The sequence below is a fragment of the Salvelinus alpinus genome, chromosome 4, assembly GCF_045679555.1.
Source record: "Salvelinus alpinus chromosome 4, SLU_Salpinus.1, whole genome shotgun sequence".
Lineage (NCBI taxonomy): Eukaryota > Metazoa > Chordata > Actinopteri > Salmoniformes > Salmonidae > Salvelinus > Salvelinus alpinus.
Genome location: NC_092089.1, coordinates 67,896,406 through 67,909,887, shown reverse-complemented (window position 1 = coordinate 67,909,887; position 13,482 = coordinate 67,896,406). Strand labels below are relative to the sequence as shown.

Genomic DNA, 13,482 nt, shown 5'->3' with positions numbered 1-13,482 from the left:
TGGCACCCATTGCCCATGTTAGAAAGGGCCCTCTGTTCAGCACACAGTAAATTGCATGGCATTGTTCATGACCTGTTATTACCTAGTCCTATACGATAAATTAACAGGAATCATACCCAAATAAGTGACAAACAACTATGCTCAGGCCCTTTGTTACACTGTAAAAGAGAGAAAAAATGCACAGGAGCCATCGGGGACTTCATGTATTTCATATGCACCAATTTAAAACCAGCCGAGGTTGAAAAGAAGCACATGAAAAAGAACCTAGCAATATCAGTTCATAGGTCATCATTTTTTGGTGATTTAGAGCATTTTGACTCTCTGATAAATGGTAGAGTGTATCCGTGTATCCGCATGTGTGTGTAACCCTGTGTTTATCTGTGTGTGTGTGTGTGTGTGTATCTGCGTGTGTATGCGTATGCGTATGCATGTGTCTGTGTCTGTGTCTGTGTATGTCTGTGTGTGTGTGTGTGTGTGTGTGTGTGTGTGTATCTGTATCTGTGTTTGTGCCTGTGTGAGTGTATTCATGTGTGTGTCTGTGTGTTAATCTGTGTGTGTGTGTGTGTGTGTGTGTGTGTGTGTGTGTGTGTGTGTGTGTGTGTGTGTGTGTGTGTGTGTGTGTGTGTGTGTGTGTGTGTGTGTGTGTGTGTGTGTGTGTGTGTGTGTGAATAATGTGATAATGGATGAGACTATTCACTGGCACTGCACTCTTGTCATGACTTTATGAAATTTAGATGAATTAAGAGGTTTGGGGTGAGGCCATTTGCAGACAGATGTTCCAATACATCGCAGCGAGGAGTCAATTAGTCATATTGATAAACCATATCAAAGATGTAATTAAAAAGCCAACAGAGAGTCAATGGTGCATATCTTAAACTTGCAGTAGACTCACTTGTTCCAGCCCATGAACTGACCACGAACACCAAAGCGTGTACAGTTACTTCTTGAACTATCATGTTTGAAACGTGCCTTACCAATATTAACACCTGAGTAGAACATGTCATTAGCAGTGGACGGGTTACGGACCCTGAAAGAGGATGACTGATTAATACAAAAAAAGGTGTATCTTTGAGCAAAGGGTGCATCTATGTAACTTCAAAACTAGTCCCCAAAAAATTGCAGGAAACAATTGAAGCTCTCCATCCCACATAATGGCTAGTGCAGGGAGAGATCCGGCAGATTTGTACTGTATTCCTCCTCCGTATCGTACATGACCTTTATGACCTTGGCTGCCTCTGAGTAGCAGAAGGGGTACTTGTGTCTCTAACATGGACAAACAGTGGTCAGGTGATATAATTTGTCCCAGATGGGACGGTAAACAACTTACACAAAGCATACAAAAGACACAAAGTTTCTAAGAGCTTCTCATTTCTTTCTAACCATAAACTACAGACAGAATCCCAAAATGGACCTTAGGTTAAGGTGTTGTAAATATGAATATGAGTGCATGAACATGTATACCCATTTGTTATAGTCCCATGGGATATAGGCATTGTGTATTGTCCAATCTGTTCTAAGAAAAAGATGTAGGGATCAGTTCAACTTTGACAAGTGAAATATGACCCTCTCTCTTGGTTTTTCGCTCTGCTGATTTTAGAGGTGAAAAGATAAGCCTTTCCCAGAAGCTGAGCGAAAATCTATTCACAAAGTACATTTTAGACAATATTTTCCAATAACACCTTGTATCAAAACTTGCGACAGCTAATTATGTTTTCAGATTCATACCCACATGCATACCTAAAACAAGAGGTTGAAACATGAGTGCACCTAAAATCCTACAAATATTGCAATCCATTACAAAAAACACTACGTCAACACAACATATCAGTAGCCTATTCATTTACTAGTGTATTAAACACCATTTACCCATTTCATTCGAACTTCTTAATGTAGATAATAAAAGAGTAACTCAATTACTGTTGATCATGCGATAAATCATCTTTATCCTGTGATTCAATTCAGCAAGAGATTCAGTAGTTTTACAAATGTACACACGCACACATATATGTATGTATTCGATTAGGATTGAATTTGTTAACATTGATGGTGAATGAAATACAATATTTTTGTTTGGTGACTATTGGGTTAACTGTTGAGCAGGAAAGTTTCCTCAATAAACTTGTCGTGGGCTACTGCACGCGCGGCTTCAGCTCAGGCACCGCTACACCTCTGAGAGAGGCCCAGCCATGCTAATAATGGACAGGCATTGCACAAAGACATCTGCATTAACCTGGAACTTGAATAGTTTGTCAAATATTTCAAATGTGAGCTATCAAATCATTTGTTTACCATGTCCAGTATAGTTTTCATTGATAATGTTGATAAGAAAAGTGCATTAGGCCTATCTCACAGTTTGTGTCGTAAACATCAATATAAATTGCATATGAGTCCAGGTAAATTTGATAATATAGGTATATTTTCTGCAGGAACTTTGAATCGCAAGAATAATGAATCGTTCATTATCAAGGCAATGGTGTTATTATCAACTCAGAGAGCGATTTGTATAGCTAAGCAATAGCAATAGTCTTTATAAATATTAGACTACCAGAAGTGTTTCTGATAAGCTCTTGCGCATGCTCAGGAGAAAAATTATGAGCTTGCAACCATCTACCAAAAATGATTTCCTCGCTAAAACTACATGAATTACCTTGGCAAATGTAACACTTAAGTAAGGCATAGCAAGCAATAAATAGGCATAAGTTATTTACAATTCAGATTGGGGCATTCCACTGTCTGCGGTTGATTGTTGAAAAAGTATCGGTGTACAATCATGAAGAGATAGCATATCAGTTTGTACGCAAGCAATCAAACGAAAGCAAAATAACTCCATTCATGACAGTTTCTAAATTTAAAAAAAGGAGTGTTTGGCTGCACCATCAATGCAAACGAGGAGACGAGAATAAATTTAGTCAGCAAAAAAACAATATGTTATACGTTCATCCAAATCAAAATGTTAGGCCTATACTGGCAATACAGACCGACAGTGTTGAGAAACAATATATCGAGGGCAAAAGACACAGGCCTAGTTTTCAGTATCAGGACCTACTCCGTTATATTTGCAACAGAAACAACTTTAGGTATTCTTAAAAATTATCCTCCTAATTTAATTTGTAGATAGGCAAAAGTGGTAGGTTACCTTTGCAGTCTTATTCAACTATTCTCGAAATATTTTTGAATAACAAAACAATTCATTATATTGTATAATCTTGGTGACATCTGAGATGCCTACGCTTTGATAATTCTAAAAGGAGCGTCGGAAGTGATTGTCACTTTTTTTTTTATATCGTGATAGTAAGTCCAGTATGTGAACTTCAGTTTGTTACATCAACATCGCAAAATTGGATAACTTAACTTAGTTTTTCTTGTTTATGTTACAACCAGATAGGTCATGGAAGGTGTTGTTGGACACTCAACTAGGCTATAGTATTTCCTAATAAGTACATGTAAATAAATAAACTAACGTTTGATGTGGTGCTGTGGAAAGTTGTAGATAATGCTCGCATCTGAATCAATGTACTCGTCTGAAATTCAAGAACATTCGAGTGTAGGCGTACCTGTAGGTGGTTTTTTTGCATCACATTCTGTGTTTGGCTCTCCTCGGCGAGCAACAGTTGCTTTTGATTATTTGGTGAAGACAGTAACCTGTAACAACACACGAGGCCTTAGGAGGCCAAAGGTCGGTGAACCTCTCTTGCCATAGTCTAAACTCCAAGACTCCTGATACTGCAGAAAAGTTGGTTGCTAATAGAATTGAATTGTGTGTTCCGTTGCAGAGACAAGTGTGCACGTGCTTCTCATCGTTAATCATTTTATAGTAACACCCTCACTGTGAACATACCACATATAATAACCTTACAGAGTCCTTTCGTTTCAACAAGTCAATAAAATATCGAAGAGGAAAAGTTAAGAAAACTTAACTGCCTGTCACTTGTGAAAGTTCAGAAAGGTCTCCATAAATCTCATGTTCTAAAGCTTCAAGGCTATTCACAGTTAACTCATGTGCTCCCTCTCTCACACAGTGTGTGTGTGTGTGTGTGTGTGTGTGTGTGTGTGTGTGTGTGTGTGTGTGTGTGAGAGAGAGAAGAGAGTGATAAGAGAGTAAAAGAGGGTTTGTGTGTGTGAGTGTATGTGTGTGTGTGTGGGGGGGGGGGGGGGGTATGTATGTGTGTGTGTGAGAGAGAGAGAGTGGGGAGGGATGGAGGGAGGGAGCGCACGAAAGAGAGGGAATCATGCCATTTTCCGTAAAAAAAAATTGTTGTTGAGTTTAGGAACGCAGCTGAGATCTATCTGCTCTAGAAGAAGCACACACGTTTAACTTTGATGAAACAACATGACTGATAGGAGTAAATGAAGAACATGTATCTTTAAAAAGTTACCACAAGAAACAACAAAAGTTCTGAATATCATAAACAAGTGTCCCGAGCTGACTTTCAACGAAAGCACAGATTCACACACCCCCACAGCATCCGTACAATTACTCCACGGTTGCTTTCCTTCAAAAGAAAAGTAACCTTAACAATTTAAATATTACATAAATAAGAAAACTCACCTTACAATTTAAAATACTTTTTCTCGAAGAGGAATATGTTGTGGGAATGATTGCGGGGTGGAGGGCGAAAGCAGACTGAAGGACTGATTTGAAGATTTTTCCCTTTTTCTTTTTTCAGATGTCTAAAATAAAGAATGTGAGCTCCTTCCTGGGACAGATTGAGGGGAAAGGGATGTGAAAGGATCGGAGTTATAAAGCGCCGCTTGAAGCACTCAACGCGTCTCTGAACTTGATCAGATGTTATGTGTCCTGCAGCGAGTCAGCGGCAACCCTGTGAAACTTGCTCAATGGCACGAATTTTTGGATAAGCAAAAAATCTCAGGATATTACAATTACTGCCATCTTTCTTTCTGTCTTTTATTCCTGCGTCTTACACCCAATAGAGCTTTGCAAAAAACGACCCCCTCCTTTCTCAAGCGGCATCAAGAAAGCCACATTTCGGATCTCTGCCAACTACATTCATGTTCTCAGTTAATAAGAGACAAAATGCTCAGATAAAAAGATAGATAGATAGATGGAGTAAACATTAAGTATTTCGTGTTACACATGTATTTAAAAAAATAAACTATTCATACATGTAGGCAGGCTATAACCAAACGTCCAAATGTCCCCACCAAAATACACCAAATAAAGTGTTATGTTTTTGCATAGAAGCTGAATTGTGTTTGTTGGTTAAACAGCATGCTCGTGGTATGCCTGAATTCTTCAACATTAATTTAAAAAAAGAACAGCCTTGGTCATTATCTGAACTTTGGATAATGGTATATCTTTTCCTAATGTTGCGAGATCCCATTTTCAGTAACTTTGTTTCATTTCATAGCCTACAGGCCAATCTACAACAAACATTTGCAATGACTATTGGCCTCTTGTTTAATATTTACAGCTTATAATGGTGTTTATCCAACTTCTGCAACAGTTTCTGCGTTATAAGACGGAAAATAAATAAGGCTCATGGTATTGAGGCGAGAGTGCTCCGATGCCTTACCTGAAAAATAATGCCTGCACTAACCAATCAAATTAAACCATTGAGACGAACTGCCATTTTCAATCGCAAACCGTGCCAATCAACAGACATCTAGCCAATTAACTCTCTTCTTTGGCGTCACGTGCCAAATGGGTAGCTGGGCTCTCATTGGGCGTCGTAGCACTGCCTCCCGAGTTCATTTATGTGCAGGGAGTGAGTGATTGACTTTATCAGTCCAAGGACATCATTCGTCTGGAAAGGGGGGGAAGTTTGATCCTCTTTCTCACGGATCCCAGTTACGGGAGTTTTTCTCCTCGCTCTGTAAGCGAAGGATTGTTTTTTCGTTGTTTTGGTGTTTTTACAGTAAAACAAATCTTATTCTACGTTTCAACGCACTGAAATCGGGTTCCCGTTATCCGCGGTTAGAGTGAGCTCCACTAACCTGGGGTTTCAGATATTCTTTTATTTCGTTTTCTAAGTTCGTTTGAGCCCAATGACTATGCTCCTTGACAGCGGTCCGCAGTTCCCATCGCTAGGAGTGGGGGGTTTCGGAACACCGCGGCACCATGAGATAGGGAACAGAGACCCCGGTTTGGGACTCAATCCCTTCGCTGATTCATCCCACTCCGCAGCTTTCAAACTCAGCCCAGTGGCTCACGATATAACCTCCAGCCAGACTTCAGCTTTTACCCCGCAAGCCAGTGGATATGCTGCTGCCCTGGGACACCATCACAGCGGACAGGTGGGTTCGTACGGCGGGGGACCGTTCAATTCAACCCGGGACTTTCTATTCAGAAACCGTGGCGTAGGAGAGTCTGCTGCATCGAGTGCCCAGCATGGGATCTTTGCCGCTTCTGCTGGGAGCCTGCATGGACCTCCTGGAATCTCCGATAACCCTGGACATCTGTTGTTTTCAGGGCTCCACGACCAGGGCGTGAGCCACACTTCGCCAAGCGGACATGTTGTCAACAGTCAAATGCATCTTGGTTTACGCGGGGACATTTTTGGAAGACCCGATCCGTACCGTCCGGTCGCCAGCCCTCGGACGGACCCCTACGGCGCTCAGCTCCACAACTACAACCATCCAATGGGGATGAATATGGGGATGAATGTGCCGACACACCACGGTCCTGGGGCATTCTTTAGATACATGAGGCAACCCATAAAGCAAGAAATGTCGTGTAAATGGATAGATGAGAACCAGATGAACCGACCCAAAAAGACTTGCGAAAGGACTTTCAGCACAATGCACGAGATGGTGACGCATGTCTCCATGGAACACGTTGGCGGCCCCGAGCAAAGTAACCACATTTGCTTCTGGGAGGATTGCCCGAGAGAGGGGAAATCTTTTAAGGCCAAGTACAAACTTGTGAACCACATTCGAGTGCACACTGGAGAGAAACCATTCCCCTGTCCATTCCCTGGTTGTGGGAAAATTTTCGCCAGGTCGGAAAATTTGAAAATTCACAAACGAACACACACAGGTAATTACTTTCGTGAAGTTTGCTGACAAACAACAGCCATGCGTTTAAAGTTGCCTATCCATAGGCCTGTTGTTTTCATTGTGCATGGGGAAAAGAATAGAACGAGGCAAATATTGTTGAGAGATTGTTGCATTTTATAGAGTAATGCAAGAACGAGTGAAGGCCGCAATTTGGTTTGTATTTTAGGCTGGGATAAGAAATATGTTGCAACGAAAATAAAATATGATTTTACGCACTGAATACAGCATTTGTTGAACGCTCGGGATGACCTAATTCACATCTCAATATCAAACGTGCATATGTTGATGTTGTATTGTGTGGACATATTTCTCGATTGGAGAAGCTATTCTGCACGCTACCGAGGTGTTGATCAAGTTACATTGTGTCTATTACGGGAGAGACAGACACATACTTCCCCCAAACTAAAGTGTGAGCGAATTTGCTTAACTAGGCCCATATTTAGACGGACACGCCTCAGTGTGGGTTTGTGAGTCTGGCCGTTAGTCCTTGTTTACTAGGCTAGGCTATGTGCTACTCCATCCTATTCAAATCAGTGCAGCAGTGGGTTGTAACATTGTAGCCTATTTAAACACACTACGACCAAGCACACAACAGTAATATCAAAGTCTATATACTACATCAAACATGCCTATAAGAGCATTCACTGGTCACTATTTGTGCACGTTGATGTGTAGCCTAACAAATGTAGGCCTGTATTGAACATATCATGCATACTGTTGCTATTCACAGAGCACTATTGTTATTCACAGGGAAGACTTCATCGATGGTGAATCAAGCCAGCATCCCTATTATATCTTGCATAGGCAGGCCTATCTCGGGAGGGTAGGCTTATCAATCCACGGTGTACAGGGGTTAATGAATTGTGCTTATTCCATCTTGCAGGTGAGAAGCCGTTCAAGTGTGAATTCGACGGCTGCGACAGGCGCTTCGCCAACAGCAGTGACAGGAAAAAGCACATGCACGTGCACACTTCGGATAAGCCTTACATCTGCAAAGTGTGCGACAAGTCCTACACGCACCCCAGCTCTCTCAGGAAACACATGAAGGTAATTAACGTGTTCATTTCACCTTAAACACACAAACACAATACTCTCCCTTGACCAAGGGCTAATCAAAGGATCAGCGCCCAAACAGCATCACGTTTTCTCTGCTATCTCACTGGTTTGGAATGTAATAGAATGCATATTTTTTCCCCAAACATTAGGCTACTACTTGTAGGCTAAGTTAGAGAGGGAAATAGCGCAGCGATGCATTAGCAATTTGATAGATCAAAGGGTAAGGTGTATTGACTTAAGCTGAGTTGACTCGTATTGAGTGTGTGCAACATTTTCAACGTTATTCTTCATGCTATAGGGCCTATAGACATACAAATATATCATGGCAACTCCTCTTGTTTGTATTATTATTACAGGTACACGAGTCTCAAGGTTCTGAGTCGTCTCCAGCAGCAAGTTCTGGATATGAGTCGTCCACACCACCAGTTCTGGTATCAGCGAACACTGAAGACCCAACAAAAACACCACCGTCAGCCGTGCAAAACACGTCGGGGCACAGCGATGGACTGCCACCCAACTTTAATGAATGGTATGTTTGAAGTCATAACCAGGCTCTCAATGTGGACCAAGATTAAAACCTTAAAAACTCACACCAAGGTGTACACACAATTGGATTGGAACAACACGAGGAGATGAGAGCAAGCCAGCAGTAGCAGGCCTCGTCCTTTCTCAGGATTGGGGTTTGACTTTTATTCCGAGTTCGAAGAAAACAAATAAATCATAAATAATGAAATAATACTTTCTAAGAATAAATAAAACGTTTTTTTTCCTTTTTTAGTTTACAGATTTCAAATGATTATTTTATTTTTCATTTTATGTATTTTCTCAAAATTGTATTTAAAAATAAAGAAAAATGAATAATATTTCACGGTGTTTTATATAATGGTGACACACTACAGTCGCCTTTCAATTGATTGTTAAAACTTCAGACAGTCTTAAGAAACGTGCCAAAGTCTTTGTCTTGAACTTGAACAAAAAATAAATCATAAATAAATATATACTCGTGAATGTATTTCCTTGTTTGATGGGGTCGAATCTGTTGTCAATGTCCGTTTTCAGGTGGAGAAATGTGGTATTAGGTTACGATTGTTACCGTTGAATATAACGTTGCCTTTTGTTAATAACGTTGTAAATACATATCCATGCTGCCATATTTATCAATTTGTAATTTAATTATGGGTATAAGTTCTGAAACTTAAAGATATTTATGGAAATGTTTTCTAACAAGACTGTACAGATTTGGGTCATAACCAACTTAACATTGAACAAAGTGATCAACTCTAAAGCGCCAATATTGCGATTGTATCTTTTTTTAAGCAATATATGTGTCTTATTTGGATCCAAGATATCATCTATATAAATATGATGAATTTGTCTATATGATGCCCATTTTTCCATCACTTATTATTTAGCTTGTGAGACCATTGATATGTGAATCATCAATTCTGTAAATCTGAATTGTTTTAGAGTGAGTTGGCAAACTATATAAAACGGTTCTGTCGGTATCCCTATGGTCAAATTAACTTTTTTTGTGTATTTTACTTTGATAGAATCAGAGAATAGAGCTCAAGTGTAGCATAATTTCAGTACACATTCGAACGATCCATCAGCTATTGCACCCGTCGCATTTACAGATGTTATACCTAGTTCATTCGTGAATTCCAAACCAAGGTGACAGTATTTAGAATATTTCAAATTCGGGTCAAATGCCCAAACATATGAGCCAGTATTGCAGTCCTTTATAGTTCCAAAAATGTCTTTGTGCAAGTAGGCCTCTGTTAAAATGTGTGCATCGGCAACAATGGAACTGTCACAACACAGTATCTTCAAAATAAAAGTGTTTTTGTCTGTCAGCTTGCATTGTTTTAAATGTAATTCTTCTGTGAAACTAAGCGTGTTATTTGTTATAAGTACTGTGGTGTTGCATATAGAGAAGTTTGATTACACATTTGCTTGTTTTGTGTGAATAAGCTGTCGAGAAAACATTTTTGTGTGAACAAAATTTCGTCTGGGAACACTAATAGATATATGTGGGTTGGGGAAAATATGTTCAGTGGCACAAAGAGTTACAGCATTGCATTGTAACCTATTTTCAAGAATTGAATCTTATGCATACCACAAAATATATTGTGCTTATGAGAACGATTTCAGACCACCAGCACTACAAAATGTAAAAACAGTACCTCGTAAGTGACAGTGATAAATAAAATACGTTTATTTAAATAATTTAAGGAATATATGTTTTATATACTATTTTCTATACATCAATTTAAAAGAAAAACTTTTTTTTCTTATTCCCACAACCCGTATGCCCCATGTCCTGTCAAAGCAAATTTTTTGATGTATAAACGCAGCTAGAATGTGATGTTGTAACACTTTCTGGGAGAAATGGGTCACGCTCCAAGTTATTCCTGAAAAGCAAAATGTTTTACTGATGAACTGTGTCACAGTGCCACAATCGAGGCAAACGATGATACAACAGCGAGCCTATTTGTTATTTAGCGGAAAGAGGCAAAGGTTCCTTATACTTTTAAAAGTAGGCTATTGTTTGTTGGTTTGTTTGTTTTACCAACTATTTATGAAGAAATGTGAACATACATTTTGACTGAAATAAAATAAATAAAAAAGTAACAGACTGCGATGTTTATCATTCTTTGTCATTGTTGTATTACTCTCTGCTAAGATCATATATACATTTTATTTGTCTTCGAGTCTGTGAGACTCGGCACTTTACTTGAACTTGACACTGAGGAAGGCGCCATCTTAGCATCTTGTTTCTGGGGCGAGAGAAGGACAGGAAAAGTTATCGACTGTAGCCTTGGTGCTTTTTAAAAGAAGGTGCGATTGGGGGAAACATTCGCCTGTGGGAATGAAAGTGCCACTTAAATGGGATCACAACGTGAGAACTATCAAACTAACAACTACTAAAAAGTAAGCCAAGAGAGTGAGTCAAATGAGGACATAAGCTGGCGCGAAAGTATCTTCATACAGCATGCTAGTTAGGCTGCCAAATGTAACCACTGAGCACCATATCAGTCGGTTTAAGCATGCATTTGTTGAGTGCTGCTGACCGTTGACAATGTATGTACGGCCCACTACATTAAGAAATAGTTTGAAAAACGTTGTAGTAGTTTATAAACTGAGGAGACTCATCAAAGATTAATTGTATGTTGGCTACTTCGCACATATGAAATCATATAGGCTATCAAACTCAAATTAATGAAAATAAGTAATCATGCTAAACAACTTTATTTGCATTAACCAAAACCCTTGAAACAAGATTTGTTTACCAACTGGTAGGCTAACGTCTGCATTTTCATCTTCAGTAATAATGCGGGAAGCCTATTGTGTTTGAATCATGATTTAACTTGTGATGATTGTAGGCTATAATTGTGAATTAATGTTGTTTGCTATAAGACGTATTTACTGCACAGTATTTTGGGCCCAACCCCCACAGAATCTACCCCAATTCGAGGCCTGCCCTACCCCCATCTTCAAATATAAACAGATTTAACAATTTATTCAAATTCCGTTTTCCCTCCTCTTGCGCAAGCGCACTGTTGTATTTCACAAGGACATGTTTTTCCCTTACCCGTGCAGTTCAAGTTCTTTCTAGCGGACCCCATGACGTCAAAAAATGGGACAGGCTTTCCCTGCAAGTAGCTCTGTGAAACAGAATGCTCACGAAAGCTGAACCACGCATTTATGACGATGATGATGGCATAACGGAAGAACAGCCTAACTCATTCTTATGCAGGCAAATATAACCGAATAGAACCCGATAACTCCAAACATAATCGTGTTTTGAGATTATGAGAAAACGGGGTGTAACCAAAAGAAAAACATGAAAGGCTCCTTTATGAGGATTCTCAATGGGATTAGAAAGCACTGGCAGTCACGTGGTAGGAGATGTGTAGCGTTTGCCTGACAGTGTTGTTTGTGAATACAGTAGTAGGCTCTATGTATGTTAATAGCAATAATATGAAGTGTTCATTCATCTCGACATATGGACGGGGATATATTTGGAACCATAGAACAGCACGGCGCACACAATCTCTCCACGACTCTAGCGCTCACAGTCACAGATGAGCTCACATCACATTGGGAGTAGCCTAGTCATTTTGAAGAACTATCCTGGCCATAATGGGGAAACAACAAACTGGCAAAGTCTGCATAAACTGTTACGATATTATTCATTGAAAACTAAACCAACCCACCCCTTACCCTTCCTCCACCAATCTCATAGCATGTGCTGGCTAAGCGCGGAAGCACCGTCTATAAGAGGATAAACCGATACAGGCAGGTTCCAAACCCTTTTTGTCACGCAACCGAGTTTGTGATCTTAATAAACTCGCTGGCTAAAAGATCTCGCGCAAGGCATGCTGAGTGAGCGTGTATCAGAGTTTGGGTCTGGCACGCAGTGCCATAGAGGTATGTGGAATTTGGAAGGCACAGCACGGCTGTTTAATATTATGAAAATGATTTTAAATAATAATGGTGTTGGGTTCTCAGTGATACAATAAAGTTCAAGTGGCCAAAAAGCTAGGCCTATATACAGTTGGGCCAAATCTTGAACTGGTCTCTTTCTTAACGCAATTGAAATCTAAACTTATGCACAAGACAATCAAGGTCCAACATCTGTTTTTGTTCTGAAATAAACAAAAACACAATAATAATCAGATTCGTCAGAACATGTAAATGGCTACTTAGTTGTAAATAATTTATTAGGCCTACTACGTTTTTTATTGAGTGATGCTGTTGTGCATGAAGGAAAAAAAACAAATTTGTTCATTTGGAGATGAAATAAAACAGGCGCCTTTACAATAATACAACAAAATGTAGTGTTAGAGCCTTGAAAAGGCTGCCTTTTTAATATAAACAACTGTTCATTTAAAGTTTCTTAAAAGTTCTCAAATCAGTGAAAACAATGCTACCTTGGGACACTATTACGCATATTCGTAATTAGCTCCTTATAACCTCAGATGGATTTAGTATTCGCGTTAAATGCCACGCATTGCAACAATCAAAGTAACACTTAATAATATCATTAGCATTTGCATACAGACTAACAGTCATCAGAGAATTACCTAGCTATGGCCCATCACCATCGATTTGCACGACCATCATTATAACCTGCTTATCAATTACTGATGCTTATTTCACCTGCAGATCGAGGGCTGTTGATTATGCATAGGTATTCACTGAGAACCGTAATCCAGGATGTGCCTTTTCTTTTTTTCTCGGACGTGTTACATGGCTTTTGTGATGGTAACGAGGTGGTACAATGGCATTGTTATTTACTTCAATGATTCCTAAATTGACTATTTAGAAATATTTACATTTCCAATTTATTTAGCAAGTTATCGGAACACATTTCATTTGCAATGGTAAGTCTGTGACTTTACTAAT

The 13,482-nt window shown here is 39.5% G+C and overlaps 1 protein-coding gene and 1 long non-coding RNA gene across 3 annotated transcripts in view; one reads left to right on the top strand and one right to left on the bottom strand.

The window, feature by feature from the left end:
- The window catches only part of LOC139574306 (uncharacterized), a 135,953-nt gene that overhangs the window by 48,659 nt on the left and 73,812 nt on the right, over positions 1 to 13,482 (bottom strand). The gene's annotated exons all lie outside the window — the stretch shown is intronic.
- Positions 5,712 to 10,704, top strand: LOC139574304 (zinc finger protein ZIC 3-like). The gene is made up of 3 exons (XM_071398754.1): positions 5,712 to 6,997; positions 7,901 to 8,064; positions 8,430 to 10,704. The coding sequence occupies exons 1-3, from the start codon at positions 6,007 to 6,009 to the stop codon at positions 8,610 to 8,612; spliced, it is 1,338 nt and encodes a 445-aa protein (XP_071254855.1). The 5' UTR covers positions 5,712 to 6,006; the 3' UTR covers positions 8,613 to 10,704.

What these genes read in the sequence shown, in the direction of transcription:
- LOC139574304 (XM_071398754.1), top strand. Translation starts at nt 6,007, where the DNA reads ATGACTATGCTCCTTGACAGCGGTCCGCAGTTCCCATCGCTAGGAGTG. An exon ending in TCACAAACGAACACACACAG is followed by an intron (nt 6,998 to 7,900) that starts GTAATTACTTTC and finishes TCCATCTTGCAG; the next exon opens with GTGAGAAGCCGTTCAAGTGT. An exon ending in CTCTCAGGAAACACATGAAG is followed by an intron (nt 8,065 to 8,429) that starts GTAATTAACGTG and finishes TTATTATTACAG; the next exon opens with GTACACGAGTCTCAAGGTTC.